This window comes from Pteronotus mesoamericanus, unplaced genomic scaffold (genome assembly GCF_021234165.1).
Source record: "Pteronotus mesoamericanus isolate MK-2021 breed Mesoamerican mustached bat unplaced genomic scaffold, CSHL_Meso_final contig_52, whole genome shotgun sequence".
NCBI classification, from domain to species: Eukaryota; Metazoa; Chordata; class Mammalia; order Chiroptera; family Mormoopidae; genus Pteronotus; species Pteronotus mesoamericanus.
Genome location: NW_026555189.1, coordinates 4,976,626 through 4,999,453, shown reverse-complemented (window position 1 = coordinate 4,999,453; position 22,828 = coordinate 4,976,626). Strand labels below are relative to the sequence as shown.

General features: G+C 40.1%; 1 protein-coding gene across 2 annotated transcripts in view; it reads left to right on the top strand.

Annotated features, from left to right (window-relative positions):
- WWOX (WW domain containing oxidoreductase) overlaps window positions 1-22,828 on the top strand; it is a 475,224-nt gene that overhangs the window by 256,832 nt on the left and 195,564 nt on the right. The window contains exon 8 of one of the 2 annotated variants that reach the window (XM_054579152.1): window positions 4,111-4,375. In XM_054579152.1, coding sequence (XP_054435127.1) covers window positions 4,111-4,375 — 265 coding nt within the window. Of the gene's footprint in view, window positions 1-4,110; window positions 4,586-22,828 lie in introns of those variants that run through there. The other variant, XM_054579151.1, reaches the window with a different exon arrangement.

Here is a 22,828-nt window from a genome sequence, read left to right as displayed (position 1 = left end):
GTGGTGTAAAATGGAAGTGTTGATATCTAATTGCCTCCATAAACCGTGGCGGAATCTCTTCCTTGGAGTCAAGACCCCCTGTTAGGGGAAAAATAAAGTCCTATGTTTGCAGAAAATATTATACCAGACTGCCCCAAGGCAAAATATTTATTAGCCCCCCTGTGTCTCCACTGCATTTTAGTTACTTATGTGGAGTCTGAGCAAGTGAATTGAGTTTCTGCATACCTAAAATACATCATACTAAAATGAGAACTTGACTTCCCTTGCTGTGAAAAATTTTCAGATAACAATTAAAATAGAAGGAAAAGAACGGAGTGGTGGCTGAACAACTCCGCACTTGCCACAGCTGTGTTGAGCGCAACACACACACACACACACACACACACACACACACACACACACACACACACACACAGAGCTTCTGAGGCAAATTCAGTCCCATTCTTTGAACATACTAGCTTTTGTCTACATAGAATCCAGCCTAATTACTTTAGCTTGGTAATTTAAAAATCCTCAGTTAAAAAAAAAAAAAGGAGCAGCGTATATAGAAATACAAGCTAGAGGTCCCCTCAAACAACCGATGTTGATGTCCAGAGAGCAAATGTTAACATGTTAGTGTACTAGTAGGAGGATCATTCTATTAAGACGTGATTGTTTGGCTTTGTCAGTTTTTCAGCTTGAAAATAGAGTAGGCAGCCTTTGAAGAGTTGTTTTACTGCCTCTTGAGCTGAGAGGAGAATACGCTCGTTTTTGTCCTTTTTTTCAGGAAGTCCGCCCTGGCTCAGAGCAATCAGAAGGCTTGCCTACCCTTCCCGCTTCCTGCAGGACTGTCAGTAGAAGCTAATCAGACCTTAAAAATGGGTTTGCTGCCCAGGAGGTCAGCAGGGCAGGAAGTCAGGGGGCCACTTATGGGGGAGTGCTGTGTGCATAGGGTGGGCCTGATATTTAGCAGCTGTGCTTCCTGGAAACCTTCCTTCAACTTGGTTTCATGTAATTTCTCATCATGCTGTATGTGTGTGTGTGTCTGTGTGTTTTTGTCTTGTTTCTAGATTTCTAGATTGAGAGCTGCTAGTGAATGACCTCTCTTTTCAGGAATTTAATCAACTCATTGTGTTCCCCAATCACGAGATGCTTCCGCATTGTCCTTAAAAACCAAAACAGGTGACTCATTCTAAACATTAGAAAGTGCCACATGCAAAGTGCCACATTCTTCATTCTCTCTAATGAAGAACACGGAGGATCTGAACCTAATGGTACATTTTGCCTTTTGAGCAAGACTCAAAACAGTTTTTTTGGAATAAGGGAGAATAAGGGAATAAGGGGCCCTTCATTTGTTCTCTAACTTTGTATTTAGTGCATACCATGTGTTAAGCATTGTCCTAGGCAACATGCAAGGGGCCCACTGTCTACCCTCTAAAAATTCACAGTCTAGCGTCAGACCTGGGTGAACAAATTCCTTGCAATCTAGTGTAGTAAAGTCAGAGGCATGATGTGCAGACAAAATACAAAGATGGCATGGTTTTCTTTGTTACTTACCTTGGAGGGGTGGCAGGGTTATTGAACACCAATAATACCATAGATTGGATCCTGGGTACTGGATACTTAATTTCCATGGAAACATGCATTTCAGTCTGCTTAAGTTTTTTCAGTCTCTCTCCCACTGCCACCTAAGAAATCAATGTGACAACCTGCAGTGGAAGAGTGAGTTAGGGAGAGCTTCCTGAAAGAAGCGACACCTAAGCTGGGCTGGGCTAAACAAATATGCCAAGAAGGTTTCCACCAAAACATGACGAAAGAGTGAAGAGTGAGAGTCAAGGATGCTGTATCTGTTTCATATCTTTTAGATACAGTCTAAATCCCTGATGCTCTTTTCTACTTAAGTAGGTAGCATTTTCAGGACATGGCCTGTATCTTGGATCACTGGGTTCTCAGCTCTGCAGTTCCCCTTTTGTAATGACTCTTCGGTAACACCTTAGTACAGTGGTTTTCAGCCTTTTTCATCTCATGGCACACATAAACTAATTACTAAATCTGTGGCACACCAAAAAAATATATTTTTTACCAATCTGACAAAAACAACGGGTATAATTTTGATTCATTCACAGCAGATGGCTATTTTTGCATTGGCTGTTGTCATATTTTTATTTGACAATCTAAGGGAAAAGAGGTCAGTGCCCCTGATTCAACGGTCAGGCACTGCATGTTTTAAAAATTTTTGTGGCACGCCAGTGCGTCTTGCAGCACACTCTTTGAAAATCTCTGCTGTATTACAATGTTGAAATACAGTTTAGAAGTCATATAACTTCCCTGCATAAATATATTTAAATTGGATATGATAGTTTACTGTTATATAAGGGAAAAAAATCAATGTGAAGCAAAATAGGATAAGTTTCAACGTGTGAGCACGTGGGCAGGACTACAGGAAAGGTGAGTAATCAGACGCGCATGCCCGTGCATAAATTGCCGGAGTGGGACACTTACAAACGCAGGCTGCTAACAGGCATGTGGCGTTCCAGGCTCCATACCACGAGCACCGAGTTAGGTCTCCCCCTCGACCCCCAGTCACAAAATGTGGAAGTGCATTCATTCCTCATTTATACGATTGTTGTACTACACTCCCGGAAATTCAGTGGGTGTTAAAACCGTGCACATATGTAAGACGCAGTTAGGCTCTCGGCTCGGATAATTGTACACAGGCTTTCCAGCTGCACGAATGTCCAGTGCAGCAATCCTCACTGAGCAAGGCTCCGCCTGCATTGCAGGACATCTACGGTCCTCGGCCCCGCCGGCAATCATTATGACAACCAGAACAAGGCACCCATAAATTTTTAAATTTCCCGCTAAGTTCCCCTGCCTTAAACGATTAAGCTCAGAAGTCGGGGCTCTCCCTGTGGTTTGGGGACTTGGAAACAGGCAGCAACAGTTCATTTCAATGTCTCATTGCCCTATCGGTGATGGTGTTTCTGGCCATCAGCTTTGTTGATGATGTTAGAGCAGCAGTGTCATTTAATACTGGAAATTGGGTGTCACTGACTGATTCACAGACAAGGTCTGTTTAATTTCCATTAAAACATGCATGTCATCTGCCCCGGTGATGGTTTTTTTGGTCATAGCTCAACTGAACTGCTTGTATTACGGAATAACCGGATGATTCTGTGATTTTGATTTTATCTTTTGTTCTCCGCAGCAGTTATCTAGTTTGCTCTTGCTATGCTTCCTCATTATTCGGTGCAAATGCCGAGAGTTAATTTAATGAAGCAAACTAGGTGCTTACCAAAGATGACACCGTCATCTAGAAAATTCCTTTGTTATTATCCATTTTTTAAAAAACAGACACTACTTTGTGGTTATTTTTTAAAAGAAAGGAATACAGGGAGGAAAAAAGGAAGGAAGGGAGAGAGAAAAAAGAGAAAAGAAAAGAAACAAACAGCTGGTGTTTAACGACTCCGTCAGACCCAATTATAAAACATCAACTGCTTACTTTGATTTGTGTGTATCCATGCCACGGGTGTACTTAAAAACATTACACTCTGCCAGATCTCATTTTGGCTTTGTTTATATTTGTCTTTTAAACGTATAAGACTATTGATGGCACCTCACCAAGGTTGTAACCCCTTTATAATCATTAATTTTTAATCTGAAAAAGAGTCTTGGAGGCAGCAAGACTCATCTATATATTTACTTGGATGCTCAAATAAAAATATACAGGACCCAAGCGTTGGCTAAAATAACCCAGGAAAACCCTGTCAAAGGTTAGGAATGTGATATCATTCTGCTTCCAAAAGCAGCAGCTCTTTAAGATGCTTTTTCATTTAATTTAATTATCCTTGAACTTCCTGTTGAAGGTTTTGAAAAATATATGTTGAGGAGGAAGGGGGAGACTGCTCCATTTATGAGTTCGGGCCTTTATTAAGTCTACCTTTGGATCCAGTTGGTTTATATTGTTAAATCACCATTGTCTATTTTTAAAGGCAACTTTGTTTCAATGTTTGCAAAATTGAATTTTCTGTAGTTTCTGCGTACTTTTGCAGATTTCCAATAAAAATAAAAAAGCTATATCAGACATCAGAGATTGGCTGCTTCATGTCATACTTTTTTTTTTTTTTTTAGATTTACTGATATTAATGATTCCTTGGGAAAACTAGACTTCAGCCGCCTGTCTCCATCTAAAAATGATTACTGGGCCATGCTCGCTTACAACCGGTCCAAACTCTGCAACATTCTCTTCTCCAATGAGCTCCATCGCCGCCTGTCCCCGCGAGGCGTCACATCGAATGCTGTGCATCCTGGAAACATGATGTACTCCTCCCTTCATCGCAACTGGTGGGTGTACACGCTGCTGTTTACCTTGGCCAGGCCTTTCACCAAGTCCATGGTAAGTGAGCGGCTTTCATCTCCGCAGACGCTCTCAGTGCGCCTTTGTGGGAAGGGTCCTAGAGAAACCCAGGCGCTGGTTTTCTGCAGCCTCTCACCTCTTGTAATGATAAGTCTGGTCTTGGTAATCACATCATCAAGCCTATTAAAGCCATTGGAAAGGGCCCTTGAACACATTTCAATCACTTTTAGATTATATCTGTTTCTCTAAAGGTGTCTCAGAGGGCTGGATAGAAAGATGCGGGTTTTCAATATTGTGTTTGTATGGCTAAAAGTCTTGATGGTGATGATTGGTTTTCTTTTGATGTGATTTTTTTTTTATTATTATTCAGAAAGTGCAGTACTTGGAGACTGTGTTTTGTGTTAGTAGCTGAAAAACATGGATTTGTGACTATTGAATTATCAGCTGTTATGATTCCACTGAGAATCTGTATCTGATGTTCTAAGTTCTCCTTTTACCGGCTGTGAACTTCCGCGGTATACTTCCTTGGCTGGAAGTGCATCTTACTCTTTACTTCCCCAAAGGTGAATCTTTTTGGATGAATCACACTATTGCTGTTAGATTTGGAAATGTTCACGAAGGTGACTATGATGTTTTTACATTTTTGGTGGTCATATAACAACCGTATCTAGAAAAGTCCTCCCTGAAAGTATTTTAGTAAGAAGTGACTTGAATGAAGAATATCCATTTTATATAATATATTTGGTGTAGTATTTTTCTAAAGCACAGGTTTTAGTTTGGTTCTTTAGTACGGTAGCCACTGGCCATGGAGGGCGATTGAGCCCTTGAAAAATGGCTAATCTACAGGGTCGGGCAGAAGTAACACCTGCTTGAGCGTGGTTGGTAGGGTAATAATATGGGTGTAAAAATTTATAGTTTTAATTGGAACATTTCACCTAAGATGTCATAGGGTGTGCTTGAGTGTGATATTGCTGTGTTATAGAATTACATGCTTATGATTTTGTAATAAAAAGGGGCATTATTTGTGCCAGACCCTATACATAAGGAATTAAATTTTAAATTTAATTTTATTTTAACTAATTTAAATTTAAATAGCCACATGTGCCTAATGGCTGTCCTACTGGAAAGCACGGTTAAATAATGTCCCCAGCACAGTGCCTGTTGCATGGTAGGTGGGCAGCACTTCCTGCTGTAACGGTTGTTATTCTTGTTATTGTGAATATCACTTGGTCCTGAACAGTATTTTCCAAAATGTAATTGCTGCTAATGGATCCATGGATCATGAAACTAAAGAACTCTGTAAATTGAGATTCTGATCGTAGTGATTTGAGGACTTTAATTGGCAAGGCAGGACAGGTGCCCAGGTAGAGAGAACGTGGTTCTCCAACCTGTACATCTGGTCCCTGCAGAAGCCGCTGAGGAGTAGGCTTTTCATGTTCCTGATCCAAGTGACTGGAAAACAGCACCTTTTAAATGTCGCAAATGTACTGTTTAAGATAAGCCTATGCATTAGGAAGACTATGACATATGTAGCTAAATTTAGATACTTCGGAAAATTCTAATAATATCTTCACATACTTAGGTCTTTGGTGGTATTTCTCAGCCATTAGAGTTCCATGTAAATAGATTTATAAAGAAGTGGAGTGGAAACTCTGGACTCATTTCTCAAGATCACAGCCAATTGCTTCCGTTTCATAAACATTCAGGACTCTGTAGGGACCAGCATGAGCGTAGACTTGGGATCGCTGTTTTCGCTGTTTTGGTAGGATAAACTGGGCTTATTGGAAAAGTCCCCGCATGTTCTGTCCTTCTGTATGTTGCTTATCATTGCTTCATCCCAGTAAGACTTCTGTTTCATGGATGAAGGGTACACTTCTGTCACTGTGACGCAAACATATTTTTGGAAGTAAGCCATGCGGTTGCATTCCCATTCCCACCCCACATAAAAGCTGGATTTCTGATGCTCGGGAAGAAGCTTAGTGAGACGTAATGTCCCCATCACCAGGTGGCTAGTGTTCTGTGTGTGCTTTGTCGCCTCTTCTGCATTTGACTTCAGGGGAAGTGTTTTCCTTTTGATCTGAGTGTTGCTGGAGTATATTTTCCATCATACAAAGTCAAGGACACAAGAAGCGCAACCCGGCCTTGTGCTTGGAAGCCCTGCCTTTGCTTCTCCACTATAGCCTGCTCCCTTAAGTATTAAACAGCAGTATTGTAATATCAATGTTCCTTTTTTATTTGCTGTGACTTGCTGTGACTATGGTGATTTTAGTTACAGTAATTAGGTCACCCTTCATGGAGTCAGGCTATTTTAAGTGCCTCTTTAAGGAATATTGTTGCAGATCAGTAATTTTACAATTGGATGTTCTTGTGTAACTTTATTAAATGTAATCTGTCTTTTAAATGTTGCCCTTTTACAGTTATACATTTCTAATTGTTGCTGTAAATGCATTATCACTTTGAAATTAATTAATTTTTCCATTTTGGCCGCCTGCAGTATAATAATCACTAATGAGAAACTCATAGGGATTAATTCTCAGCACAGCGACCCCCACTGGTAAAACCAGTTCTCTGCCAACTCTTCCTCTTGAGGTCTGGGGACAAGACAGAAGTACTGGGAATACTGGGGGGGTCCCAGAAAAGAAGTTGTGTACCCCCTCCTTTCAATTTGTGATAAAATAAAAATAGTAGATAAAATGGAAATAGACTATTTTTAATGTTTAAAGAAGATGGACTTTTGAAACACCTTCAAAGAAACTGAAGTTTTCTGGGAGCTTTTAAATAATGAAGTCGTGTCCATCATGTGTGCATCATATGTTTATTTTCCTGTCTCTATGCACCATTCTCTCTTTTTTAAGCAATTAAAATATTTTAAAATTATATTTTGGAGCTGTATGCATAAATATATGTTGTATGCTAGAACATATGACATATTCATACATACATATGGCTTTTTGGGGCTTAATTCACAAAACCTGGCATATTGTATTTTCAATGATAATTTCGGCTACTTTGGTGCCTTTAGAGTCCTGGTATACTCTCAAGGAAGGTGCAACTTGGCAGCGCAGGCCGGACACCATGATGCTTTATGTATCCTCATACAGACCTTCATGTCCTTCACAATCCTTCTACAGTGATAGAATGATTATCCTCATTTTGCATTTAAAAGCCAGAGAACTTACCCAACTTGTTCAAGCAAATGGTATTTCAGCTTCAGACCCTTCGCCATCTGTTCCCAAGTCCGCTTCCTTTGTCAAGTGCCGCACAGTGCCTCTGCCACATACATCTAGTTGTTTGGTTATGTTTTCTTCTTAACCTGTTTGAAAGAGCCTTCATGAAGTTAACTCCCCACCCCTCCATTTTTCCCCACATAAGCTTTCGGTTCTGGTAAACAACATCTTAGCTGGAGTTCCCAGGTCCCAGCCAGCCTTTTGCGGGTTGGTATGTCAGTTTGAAGCGGAGCACCGTCATGTGCCTCTTAGGGTGTTTTGTGCAACCAAATATTTGTGTTGGCAGGTAACAGGAGAAAGAATATCATGTGTTAGGGTAGCAAGAGCTTAGCAGATGTTTTAGGGAACTGCATTTTCAAATCATTTTACATTAAAAAATAGCTTGAGTTTGTAGAACTTTTGAAACGATTGGGTTACGTTTCCTGTGGCCATGTAAAGCCCGTCATTGTGCTGAGTTTTAACAGATGTGTAGCTACCCTGCTAATGGATGGGCCTGCAATGCTGGTTCTGTTGCAAAGTTATAAATTAAACTAGAAAAAGCACAAGATGTCATTCTTCTAACCTTCGGGAAAGCCAAGCTGGGTAATTCTGCCCTTGAATGACCTGCTACAGGGTGATTTATAGTTGGACAATTTAAAACATAATGAAGGAGATAATAGATGTTGATTTGTTCTTTAAATTAGTATTTTAGAAAAATACCTCTCCCCCCTTCCCCGTTAAATACCTGCAGCTGACTACACCCTCGATCCTATCAAGGGCATCCCCTCCTTGAATCTCTTGGCACATTGGAGGAGAAGGCAGGGGCCTTTTTCTGTTGTGAGGAGGAAGTAGAATTTTCAAAGTAGAAATTTCAGCATATTCTTTATTAATCTAAATATTTTAAGACTTCCTAGTGAGAGCTGATTCTCTGGATGCTATATATACTCTTGACAGTCCAGATACATTGGAAGACCAGACACCTAGGACCCCTCTGTGGTTGGGCCACACTTGAGCTTCCTTGCAGACTCCCACAGAAGGACCTGGGGGCTGGGCTCCTGTCCTCGCTGAGACCACATCCCCAAGTAACATTCTTCTTACTTTCCAGTATTATAATTAGCATTGGTTTTATTAGTCATGTCTCAGTTCTGTCTGGAGTTTTACAGTTTACAATGTTTGTTCAATTCAGAGTCCAAGAGATACGGTAGAGCGAAAAAAAGTGAATGATTTAGAATCATTAGGCCTGTATTTAAAACACAGGTTTCCCCTCTTTTATAGTTGTATAATTTTGAAATTATTCAACTTCTCAGAGGATCACCTTCTATGTCAGTTTACGTGTTTTGGAATGCAAGTTATGAAGAGGCAGTTAAAAGTGATTGAAATGATAGAGATTTGTTCTTCTCATAGATCCAGGTGCCCCAAGGCATCCAGGGTGTGTTTTGCTACTATATGGGCAGCTCCTTTGTTATGGTCTTGCCTTTTTCCTCATGCTTACAATATGGCTGCAGCAGTGCCAACCATTATATCCTATGGGAAAAGGTCTGTAGACAGGATAGGAGGTATGCGGTCCCTCCTTGCATGCCTCTGTCCTTTATCAAGGAGAACATTCTGTCTCAGAATTATCCTCCCTAGAAGAATTCCTCTCAGCTCCCACTGGCCAGGATTGAGTCATTTGCCCATCCAAGGTGCAGCAGAAGCTGGGGAAGTGCATTCCTAGCATTTCATTTCTCTAGTGTGGGAAGTGAGGTCTGGTGGCAGGACAAAGGGTGGAATAATAGCTTTTGAACAGGCACTGTTGAACAGGTGTGCACACGGTTTTGTCACTGTCAAGTTGGGAATGCTGTCTGTTTTATAGGGTCATTGTGAAAGCAAGTGAGGATTGAATGGAAGGCGCCTGGCCGTGCCTGCCCACCTCCTCTCACCCAGTTTCATCTCCAGCCACTTGCAGCCTTCTTCCTTCCTTCTTCGGGGCACTGAAGCATACCGTTCTTTGGTCCAGAGCACGCCTTTCCTCCACGCTTAGTTACTTTCTACTCATCCTTCAAAACTCAATCCAAATGTTGCACCTCAAGGAAGCGTTAGATCAAGACTCCCCATGATGTGCTTTGGCACAAGCCAGCATGCTGTCTGGCACCTGAAGCACCGCGTGAGCACGTGCTGAATGAGTGAATGAGTGACAGGCCCCTGAAATTTCCCCTTCATAGCATTTCACACAAATGTAATTTAGAAAAGTAATTCCTGTAGTTTTTGTATTTAACGTCTGTCTCCCACTCTCCCGAAACTGCGATTTTTGCCTTCACATGATTATGTCCTGGTCCATAAAGTAAATGCTCAGTAAATATTTGTAAATGAATAAATGAAAGATGATTAGGTGCTTAATGAGTGACAATCGTTAATATATTCCTTATCATTAGCCTCCCCAGCATGCAGAGGTTTATAGTTCAGAATGTGTAGATAAAAAATTGGATGAGGCCTGGGGACCTGCCCAGCGGCACATAGCTAAGACATGGGAGGCCCGGAACCAGAACCAAGTGTCCCCCAGACTCCTGGTCAAGTGCCATTTGAGGGGTCTACCCAGAGGTGCGTGTAGGGAAGGAAAACACGTTAGGAGAGAACAATGCGACATGGGAAAGGTGGGATAAGCTTTAGAGCTGGGCAGCTCGCAGACCCAACCCCAGCTGCACTCCATGCTAAGTCTCAGACACATTTCATAACCTGATTATGGTTCTTGTGTAAAATTGGGTTGTTATACCTCCCTCACGGGCTTGTGTTGACACTTGAAGGAGATCACAAATGTATCATCTAGAATGTACTAGATGCTCAGTAGACATTACCTGGTATTGTTATTATTGGATTGTGTTGAGAATTAAAGATCATGAATATATAGTAATCAGGATATGCTAGATGCTCAGTAAGTATTTCTCATTATTGTTGTCATCATTATTTTTTCAGACAAGAAAAAGCTTGCTTATATTCCCTTTGCTTGTAGATGTCTATTCTCCCAGTGATGGATCTGTGTCTGTCACCAAAGATCTCTTTCTCCCTATGAACATCAAGCATAAAAGCACCATATGCAAGTCTAACTAAGCACTGAGGCAATATTCTGAATGGAAACTAGAATTTGACGGGCTTCCATAGTGCATAATATAAGTCCTGGCTGCTTGTTTAAAGCTAACAGTACACCTTAGCTTTGAGGAGAGGTTAACCCTTTCTTGTTATAAACAGAGAGAATGAAAATGTCTGGCTTTGTGAGGCCGTAGCATCTCATTGCCTTTTAGTGTTTTAAGTCCGGTTAGGCTTTTGTTCCCACATGAGCACTCAGGAGGGGGGAAAAAAGTGGCTATCCGGCCTTCATGTGTGTGACAAATTATTTAATGAACATGAAACCAAGATTTGAAATTCCCCTTGTTTTATCTTCCTCGTTTCCTTTTCTTCTGCGCCCCCACTGGCACTTTGGTAATGCATTGCCTCTTTATAACTCTCTTTCTGGCTCTGTTACTACTTTTAAGCTAGTGGGGCCTCTTCGATCCTCCCCCTTCCAGCTTCCCTTTCTCTGTTTCACACTCCTTCCCCGTGGCTTTTGGCCGCAGCACGGCTGGGACACTGGAGGCCAGCACGATCAAACAGATGCCAGAGGTTTGTGCTGCCCCACGATGATGTTTCTGAAACGTTTCCCCTGTGAACCTTGATTCTTGTATAACTCACTGGGCACGTTGATTTCTCCTCGTGAGGTGGAAGGTAATGTTTTTCTAGCATCAATAAAGAGAACTCGAATCTGGTATTCTGAATTATTCAGACACCGAAATCGACACCCTCCATCCCCTTCTTATTACACTAAGATTAAGGGATACTTTGAAAATCTGCTGAAGGCATGTTCTCATGTTACACAAGAACCTCCTAAGTGCCAGTTTCCACACTCACGGGCTTACATCTTTATATCTTGTCTCATGTAATGAAGTTTTAAGAGTTTGCTGTCGATACATGGTGGTGTGTCGCTGAGGCAGTCACCGTTGCCAAGACTCAGTTTTCTCATCTGTAAAATGAGTCAGTTAACCAAGATTCATTGTCCCATCGCTCTGGATTTAACAGAACAGTATAATTCGAAAGGAAATTAAAAAGGGAAACTAACAGAGGTTCACACTTTTTATTCTGAAAACTCTGGATAAAGAACATGCCCACCAACACCAATCATCTCCACAATTTTATAAAAGAGTAGGTATTTTAATGCCAAAAAACTGTGCAGGACCTGATTACAGGACAGAAAGTAGCCCTTTCATTGAAATGCACTCAACCTCAGGGATAAGCCATTACAGTGTCACTGTTGCTGATGTTACCCTTGTGTCAAATGCTGGCTTTACACTTGGGAATACCTGGCTGACCTAGGATATTCCAAAGGTACCGTTTCGGCTCCAAAATTCTTCTGAGAATCTTGAGGATCCAGGTTCCAAACTTTGAGTAAAGCTAATTGCATCTCAGTCAGTCCCGCAGTGAGCTTGCGGTGGGACCGGCTGTGCACTGCAGACCCCTCTGGACCCTCGGCAGTGGAGTGAAGCGAAACCCAGCGATGCAGCTTTGAATCAGGGCGTAAGCTGACCTCGTGTATAGGACTTTTTTCCCGCCCAAGCACCTATTTCAGCCTATGCCTTTTTGTAAATATGACAACCCTGTCTACTTCTCTTATGGTTTCTATGGGTCCGGAACCCACCCGCCATGGCTTAACTGGGCCCTATGTTTTGGGGTCAACTCACAGATTGCAACCCAGGTGTCAGCCAGGCTGCAGCCATCTCAAGGCTCAGCGGGGGAAGGGTGCCTTCCAAGCTCACGTGCTGGTGGGCAGGCCTCAGTTCCTGGTGGCCTAGTAGGGTGAGGACTTCGGTTCCTCCCTGGCTGTTAGCTGGAGACCTTCTTCCTGTTTCTTGCCACAGAGCCTCTCCCGCATGGCAGTTTACTGTTATCAAGGTGTGGAAGCCAAGAAGGAAACAGAGTACCAGCAGGATGGAAGTCACAGCCTTGTGTAACCTCGCCCCAGAGGTGCCATCTCATTACCTTTGCTCGTTCTGTTTGTTAGAAGCAAGTCACCGGTCTGACCCATTCGTGGGGAGAGGATTTGACAGTGGCGTCAACACTGGGAGCCAGGAGGCTTTGGGGCTCATTTAGAGGCTGCCTGTCACTCTTTACAAGTTCAGTTTGGGTTTTCTCTTTTTGTTTTTGTTTTTTTGGTCTTTCTTGTGTGTGTTTTGGTAAGCTATATGGTGGCAGGTTTACTTATAGGCTTTGATATTTCCTGGCCTTAAGCCATAGTGTTCGTTATTGACACATTTATCTTTGCCTTGCTATTCTCCTATTTACATCCTTTCTGTATTCTCGTTCTTCCCCTTTCTGGGAAAAGAGAGATACCAGATGCGCCCATTTTGTTTTTTATATATTTATGCCTTTCTGCCTCGTGATAGGAGATAAGATTTAGTCCTTTAATAAGAAAGTTTATGAAAAGAATAAAGAAACGTGTGGGTTATATTTCCTAAAGTCAAGTATTTTTCATGCTGCTTTAGTAGTAGAGGCTGTGTTAATCAATGGCCTAAATTTTCCTTCTAAAGAAACATGTACAGCCAAGTTTTGATTTGAGTCTCAAAAATTGGCCAGAGACAGACCCTGGACTTTTTTCAAGCCATAAAGGTAGATGAGGGTCACTGGTCATTTTAAAGCCCATGTAGACTATTATTCCACACTGTGTACAGCCTTTAGGATTTGGTTGTTATTGTTGTTAGTTTGGGGTTTATTTTATTAAGTAGGAATCCAAGGGAGGAAAAACCCTTTATTTTGCAGTTTTTAGAAAATATTGTGGAGATTGATTTGGAAAGCTGATGTTTAGTTTTCATGTTATAAAGCCACTCCTGTTAAAATATATATAATAAGTAAAGTATCTTACTTAATAATATTCTAATTTCTCCTATGAAATATCAAGCTCTTTTACTGAGCTGGGGCTTTTTGCTTCTGCGCATTCTGCCTTGTATAGAATCTGGATCACCTGAAACATTTCATCCTTGAATTTCATACGATGGGGTCTCTTTAATCATTTACATTCTGCAAAAAGAAAGTGAAATATTCTTTAAGAAGCCAAAGTAATCCACGGGAATGTATGGTGTTTGTTCAGCTGGATATCTTATTTATTTGAAGTACTGAGAGAAATCTCTTCTGACTGCTCAAAAAAGGGAAGAATAAACAGTAAGACTGTCCAAGTAATCTGAGCTAGAAAGTCCCTCCTTTCACAGAAACGTTATAAAAAGTATATTCACTAGATCCAAAAAAAATACTGTATATCTACTACTGAGACCTGCATAATGTTTTCTTAGTATTCTTACTCTTTAAGAGAAAAAAAAACCCTAAAAAATAGGGGAACTTTAAATTTTTTAAAAATATTTTAATATGCGTAGGCAGGTGAATTCAATAAGTCTGTTTTTCCTTCTTAGAACATAACATTTCTTGTTGGCTTTTGTGTGTGCCTGTGCCATTTGTCTCTTTGTTGACTCTCCGTCACCATAAAAGACCAAGTAATGAAATTAGTGTGGGTGAAATCTCAGCATTAACCCTGAACACATTCCCTATAAAGGAGGCATTAAGACATTTAAAAGGGAAAAAAAAATTATTTCAAAAGAATTAGATTCTGGAATATACCCTGTCTGGAAAATATAAATTTCTTTTCTTTTTGTTCTCTCTGTTCCTCCCATTAGGATTGAGCTGGCATATTTCCTGTGTATGGAAGGGTCTTGTCTTTGCTGCGGTTTGCACTCCCCTGAAATTTAGGCCAATTTATCACATCTTCTAGGGCCACTTTCTCTCATTGTCAGGCTCAAGGCTCAGTCAGATTCATGTTTTTAAAAAGTTAAAAATTAAAAATCAAGCTTATCTTTGCCAAAGTCCACCCAACTCTTGACACACCCACATGCCTCTTTGTCGTGGGAAGAGTTGCCATGTGCTCAATGCAGTATGGGAGAGTCACTGTGAGTTTGTCCTGAGTAAGTGTATGTTCTGTGTGTCCAGAGGACGAAGACATTAATAATAACAACAAAAACAACAGCTCACATTTATGAGGCCTCACCTGGGCCAAGTAAGCCCTATTCTAAGTTCCTTTCATGTGTTGACTCCTTTCTTTCCTGCAGTCTCCTACTGAAATAGTATAAGGTGGGTCAGAGGTGAGAAGGGCATGTTGACCTGCTTTGTTGGAGATGGATGCACTGTGATGTAGCAGAAAACCTGTGTGGGCTTTGAAGTTGAAGAAACCAGATTCCAAATCCCAGCCTTTCCTTCTAGTGATCCCCTATAATCTCGGGCAGTTCACCCAATTGGACCTCAAGTTTTTTTTTTTCCTTTATAAAATGAAGAAAATAGTTCCCAAAACACCTTTGGGTTGTTGGAGGATTAAGGCACAGCTCACCCCTAAGGCGATAACATCTAGACACTCAAAAAGTACTAGTCTTCTTTGTATCCTACCAGTCAACGTAAACTTTCCTGAAAACGTACTTCTAAAGACATAGAGCACGCTATTGTCAAGGATGTCGTCTCTTCCATGACCCTAGAACATATGAAGTTATGCTACTGCATGTGGGAAATAGCCTTCAACTCTCAACTCCAAGCAAAAGCCCTGAGGAATTACCATAATACCTTGTGCTTGATAAAAGAAATTGTAACCAGTGTTGGAGTGACTTGTCCAGTTTTAGGTTTTTCAAATCATTAATGCTAATGGTTAGCATTTCAATTTCCTCCAGTTTTTAGCAACTATGATGCATTTACCTCACCTTGTTCTACACTTAGTCTTTCTTTAAGTCACCTTAGATCCCTTGTTCTGGAAGCAGATTGACTATAGATTAATAAAGTAACTTAGGTTGAAGTACAGGCATATCCTACAGAATCTCTTAATCATATCCCACCCAAAGCAACTTTATTTTACTTTGTACTTTTGGACATATTTTGGTATTGTCCATGCTCAACAGAAGAGATTATTTTATGTAAAATTTACTGAAAAAAAGTGGATATATTATTAAAACCACATTGTCTTCAGAAATTTGGAAAGCATTCACCCTTTTTTAACTTTTTTTCATATGATTTACATAATGCTAGTTATTGCCTGCTATCAAGCAGAATGCTAGCTGCCCAGATGCTATATCTTTTAAGAAGATATATATGTGTTTCTGTATGTGTAAACATGTAATCACAATTTTTCAAGGATCTAATTAATATATTTATTCGTTTTTTGGTCTGATTCTTTCTATTTCTGGACTATTCTCTTTTCCCTATTCCCACTATTGTTTTCCGGTGAGCTATTTATATCTTAAATATATCTTTGTGAAAAATGTATTTAGTATTCATTTCATTTAAGTTGGTTTATAAAGACAACAGAAGCTAGAATAGGAGTGCACGTGGACACTTACAGACAGTGAGTACTTAATAAATGGGTTTTTTCTTTGTTTAATTGTTACATCATGTAGATAGGCATGTGCATTTAGAAAATCTGTTTGGGGGAAGGGAGAGATAAAACTAGTTATTTCAGCTGCTGTTTTGATCCTGAGGCTTTTTAAAAAACTCTGTTTTTATGAATAAAACATTTTAATCAGAACTGTATCAACACTGATCAATTTTTTTGTGTGGAAGTCTAATACAGGGTGAATTCCATTAAATCAATTAAATGCCTTGATTAACATATATGGTCAATTAATTTATGACAAAGGCGCCAAGAATATACAGTCTCTTCAATAAATGGTATTGGGAAACCTGGACAGCCACATGCAAAAGAATGAAACTCGACCACTATCGTATACCATACAAAAATATTAACTCAAAATGGATTAAAGAGTTGAGCATAAGAACTGAAACCATAAACTCCTAGAAGAAAATTTAGGCAGTAAGTTCCTTGACATAGGTCTAGCAATGATTTTCTTTGAATTTGACACCAAAAGCAACAAAAGGAAAAAAAAAAAGTGATAATACATCATACTAAAAAGCTTCTGCACAGCAAAGGAAACCCATCAACAGAATGAAAAGGCAGCCTACTGAGTGGGAGAATATATTTGCAAATCATGTATCCAATAAGGAGCTAATGTCCAAAATATTTAAAGAACTCATACAACTCAACAACAACAACAACAACAACAACAACAACAAAATGATTAAAAAGAGTTAAGAATACATATGGGATATTTGCATGTGTGGATGGATTTGTTGATATTCCTATATAGGCATGCATGTTTAAACAAACAAAGGAAACTATCTGATATTTGTTTTGTTTGGTGTTTAATGAAATATCCTGACTTTTTATTTTTTAAAGGAGTGGCATTAAATTCTTGCCTGAAGAATATCTGATAGAGGTAATATGGTTTGTATTTTAACATAAAGTATTTTTCCTTTAGATGGGTGCATTGTTTATTTCCATGAAAAATCACTAGAATTGTGAAATCTGCAGTGTCTTGGAAACATCTTAAGATGTCTTTCTGCTGATCACATTTAACAAATTATGTAAGACAGATTCTAAGAAGAGAATGTTTAGACTATCCACATGTGTGCTTCCATAATATGTATAAAAATTATCATGTCTATTCATTATTTAAATAGCTATGGCCTTTTAGTGAACACCAATATTAACAAACCATGTTAACATGATTTAAAATATGTAATGAAATTTGCGATGCCATCTGATGACGGAACTATCAAATTAGCGCTCACAGCGTTGACTGCTCACCCTGAGAAAGAGCTGCTTGCATTGTGGACAGGGAAGATGCGCATTTCCTTGTGGGCTGGCAGCATTTCTGCAAGACCTGTCTTAGCTGGTGCTACTGGAAGGATGGCTTCCTCGATGCTGGGATGTCATTCCATTGTGTGCATCCTACGATTTTAATCTGCTGTGCACATAGGGGAGTTGGCATACATTCAAATCAGCTGGTAGCATTCTCTCTGATAGTGGTGTCTGCCCCCATTTTTGTTGGTTTAGTTACTGTTTTTCTCATTAAAGGCCTTTCCAGGGCCTTCCTCTGTTCTCAGATAACGACCTTCCCAAAGCAGGATTATCCAGGGGTAGCAAAAGTTCTCCTGCAAATGTGTCATTTCACCCCTGTGGGTGAAATGGAGGAAAGCGTTTTCCTTTAGGCCAGGTTTGCTACTTGTCTCAGTTCTTTCAAAGTAATGACTAATTACAGGTCTTGGGTCCCAGAGCTTCTCTAAGCACATGTATCCTGAGTGAGTGAAAGAGAATTCCACTAACGTTAGGTAGTAGAAATACAAAAAGCCTTTCTCTTGTTGTTTTTAATTCACAATTTCTACCCCCACATGCTCAACTTTTAGGGGGAAATCTTAATAGCCCTTCTTATAGGACTTTCTGATTTTACAACATTTGTGTGGGTCACAGAGGGCACATTTACAGAGCATGTGAACTAAGGAGCTTGTACCAGACTCACGATCTTTCTTGACTGCCCGTGTTGGAGGTCACATTCCCTTGTTTCTAGATGAGAAAACTAAGGAATCCCCCAGAGAAAAAAGGATACACAGCTTCGTACGGTTGAATGTGCTCGACAGTCTCTGTTATAGCATTTATTCCACCGTTGGCCTGCCAGTGAATTGTTTTGTTTCATTGGTATAGCATCATATGACCTAAACATTAACTTATTTTCTGTATAGCATATGTGACCCTTTTAAATTATATTCTTATGTAGCATTTGAAAAATAAACATGAAAAATAACCTAAATTTTAGCATTAATAATAAGAAAGACCATCTGATATTTAAAAATGTACTGTATGTGTATGTTTATACTTACACATGTAAGTTTAAACATATATGTATGTGTTTGTGTGTGTGTGTATATATAACACACACACACACACACACACACACAAACTCCTGTGAGTACTGGCAGTTGCCAATATGTGGAGCAATGTTTCATCTGCGTGTGCATTGGTGGTGAAAGTAGCCCACAGAATATGTGGGGGCAAAAAGCAATGGAATGGTTAGTACATCCTTATTGGACCCGAGGAGGGAAAAAAATCTTCATTTCCAACAGTTTCTGTTCCCTATGTCACCTCGGTATTTAATTTACTTCACTTACATGACTACTTGAAGTTTTCCCAGGTTAGTTGCTTCTATTAATTATAACCTAGAGGGATAATATTAGTAAACTAATGGATTACAGTATCTAAATGGAGGCCAGCAGATCACTTTGGAAGAGCCGATCCACGCTTGCCTTGTGCGGCAGAGTGAACTGAGGCTTCCTGTCGCAGTCTCAAGTGGCTACAGTTTGTCATAACCTTAGGGATTACCTACACCAAGCCTTTCAGTTTAGAGACTTAGAAACTAAGCACTAAAATGTTCAGAGACTTTCAGGTTTACATCAAAAGAGAGTGTTTAAACTACATTCTGAGACTCACCTGTTTTACGTTTTAAATGAATTGGGCATCTCCAGTATTTTGAGTGAATGCCATTTCTTGCATAACTGATATTTCAAAGTAGTATTTCAACGTTGCCTAGGAGTTAAGCCCTCTGTTACAAATTCAATTCACCTGTGTCTTTTAAGTGACAAGAACTAAGAAGTTCCAGGATTTTATTTTTATCATGGGAAGGAACTTCATTCTCTTCTTACTTCTCTCTTCTCTCCAGGTCTTGTGTGGTATCTATCATTTCACCTAGTTTTGCTTTTGTTCATATTTTCTTTAAAATTTGTGCATGTGAGTGCTTGTCATGCTTGGTTTTATTGTAAGCTATCAGGCATAAATGGCTTTAACTAAGCAAAATTTACTTTCTGCACCTATCTGTGCCATTATTAAAGGCTAGTGATATTGCCAATGGATATTCTTGGAAATCAACTTCTAGTTTAAATATGGTTAACTATTTAAAAATGATATCAGTGATTTATTTTCATTCTCATTCAACGTGATGTTACAAATGAAAAATTGTAAGACTCAATTTTAAAATTCCAACAAGTTGTATACAATAGAATAATGAATGACTCTCTCTTCTTAAACCATTGGTCATGACAAGTCTCCTTTAAACTGATTTTGGGACAAGAGTCTTTTTGATCAACTTGCTCTTATTTTGCCTTTTTTGTTAATTAATCTAATTTTAGCTGCATAGTAACGTGTGTTGCTCTACTGCCTGCATGGGTCTTTATTGTCCAGCTCTAGAAGCCGTTTCCTTTGAAACCCTTCCTCTCAGTTTCAGTAATTTCTGTCCATCCATCCGGGACAAAAGACAACTCCTGTACCTCTAATCAGGCTTGGTACCGAAACTCTACAGTGTGTGTGTTGGGGGTGGGGGATGGAGCCTGGAATTTCATAGGTAGATTTTTCATCGTATGAGATGTCTGCCTGCCCTGTGCACATACTTTTATGGACATAACAGCTGGGGGAATTCAACAAAGCAAAACACTTTAGAAATGATTTTGAGAGATAGAGAAATACCTAATTGTTTCTCTGTGTAAATGCAAAGTCATTTTCTCACAGGAAAGGACTAACTATATCCTTTGGCTCTCTCTTCTCTCTCTCGGAATTAATCAGTGTGGTGGCAGCCTTAACTTGCCCAGCTGGAAACCACTGGCCTGTGGGACTCCAGGCTCATGCGCTGTGCTGAGAGTTAAACACAGGGACCCCCGCGTATGGAGATGACACGGACTATTCATAAAGCAAGGCGGCACACCGCCCAGGAAGGTGACCCTGCCGCAGGCTGCGTTCTCGAGCGTCCGTAAAACCCAGTCAACGCAGCAGCTCGGTCGGGGGTGATGGGAGTTTTGCTGATGGTTTTAAGATCAGGGATAGTTTTATTATTATTATTATTATTATCATAGGATATTTTAGCAAATACTTTTACACCTGGTATTAAAACTACAGCGTTTTCAGCAGGAATTAAACTGAATGCCAGCGTTTCCCTGGATGTCATTTTGCCCCCGGACTCAGCCTCTCTGCCGTCACTTAGCACATTCATTGTGACTTTTTTTTGTATGAATTCATTCTCACTTTTCACATCAGTAGCAGGAACGGGGACTGGGGTCTGCTTTCAGAAAATAGAAATGGAAACGTGTATCACGTAGGTGTGGTATCAGTTACTAACCTGAGAAAGTAAAAACTACCCGTGAATTATGAAGACAGCCTGTGTAGTCTTCCATTTACCTTGAAGAAGCTTGCTTAGGGCGGAAGCAATGAGTCACAAGTACCATGTTCATGCTTTTCTCTCAGTTCTGGGTAATCAGATTATAAACATGTATCTAAAAGCACAGTAATTATTGGCTTATAATGTCTCATTTGCTCCCATATTTAAAATGACTCTTCAGTGTGGATGACAATATCAGATAGATTACATCATTCATGGAATACACTGATTCCCAGAGAGTTCATGTGGTTTTCCATTGAAGTTACATTAAAAACTGTAACCATGTTTAAAAGAGTCCTATCTGTGTTGTTCTCATCTGAGCATCCTTTGGATTGTTTTCATAGTTACATGGGTGGTACAAGAGGGTAGCAAAGAAGCATTTGTTGAGTGTCTTAGCAGTGGGATAGGTATTTTTTGTGTATTGTTCCATCTACCTTTACTGCCCAGAGGAATCTATTGAGTTTTGAATAACTGTGCCCACTTTAGAGATGAGGAAACCAACTGAGACCTTGAATGCCTTGCCTCAGACACACAAGGTAGCAAGCGGCAGAGCTGAGCGTCCAATTCAAACGTGTGTGCCGTTCCCATTGCATCTTACTCCTTCTCTAAGCACGTGTTCGCCAAAGCTTCTGGTGTTACGGGTGAAGCGAGATAATACTGCCGAAGGAGCTGCCCCGCTGCTCTGTTGTTTAGGAACCTCAGTGGTTGGGAGTAGGACCAGGGTAGGGGGGACATTGAGGTGGGCACATTGTAAGAATGGATCCAGTCCTGCCCTTTGAGATGTGTGACCTGTGGCATGGAACGAATCAAGGAACGGGAACTATTAGTGGGCTGTTGTTTTAACATTCCTGATTGCAGTGGGAACAGTTTATGCTTTATATTTTCCTTAGTTGTTTCCGATTTAATAGCCTGTCTTCCAGTGTACTCTTTGTATGTCTCTTTCTTTTTTTTCCTTCTCAAATTCTAGTTTCAAGTGCACAAGTTTCTCCAACTCCCCCAGAGAACAGAACAGAGATTAGACTGCACTAGCCATTCTGAAGCTTCCTGCTCCTCATGTACAACATCAGCCTGAGTAACTCAGATTTGGAGTGTGGCAGGTATACCCAGTGACCTGCTATGTCTTTGCTTTCGAAGAACTAAAGGGTAGATTTGACTCCTTTGAAAACATGAAATGTGTATATTCCACACCAGTCCAGTGATAGAGCAGGGATTAGACCTATTGGGTAGAGTGATTCCTTGAGCAAATCAATATTAATATTAAATGGATGGTTTAATTGAGTTGAGTTTTTAGTTTGTTCTGTTATGTTAGGAAGCATCACTTGCATCCCACTGCAAGTTTAAAAATATTTTCCTTGGAGAATAATGCTAATCCCAGATATCAGGAAGGATATGGATATAGCTAATTTCACTTATCATATTTTTTGCCACAGATACAACACATGCTACAGCCCAAATGCCTACTTCACAATGTTGATGGTTGTCAAACTTCCTATTCATTACTGTGCTGCCCTCATGTGAATCTGGTACTACAAAGAGTGTGCGGAATTTTATATTTGATATATTTAAAAACCTGATTAAAATGACATATAGCACTTTGTGATCCTTGAAAACTTTAGCAAATACCTCTTTTAACCGAGAGAGCCCACCTCTAGTTCTGGTTTTTCCTGGGTGCCCTGTGCTTAACCTAGGCCGTCCTAACATTCTGAGTCTAAATCTCCTGCTATTCCATTGCCATTTATCCAAATGAGGAGCTAATTAGTCAGGCCGCAAAGGAAAAAAATTAATTGGGAGTGTATTTGGGGAAGGTAGAGAATTCTGGGCATGAGAAACCGATATAAACAAGCCAAATATGTGTGTGTCGTTGGAACTCAAGATCTCATTTTATGAAAGAAGAAATAAAGACAAGCCAGACAAGGCCCTTTGCAAAGATCTGCACATGGGTACATCTAAGCCAGGGATGGGCAAGGCAGCCAGGAGCAGCTGTTATTTCAGTGCAGAGCTGTTTTCAAAATCAAAGCCGTTCACAGTCCAAAACCCCTTACAGGTCATGCCTGAATACCTTCAATGTGCCCCATGCAAAAATACACTGCGAGTAGATTGGACATGCCCTATGAATTATACCTTATTTATTATCATTGAGCCCTCCTTTTTTCCGTCATGCTTTAGAA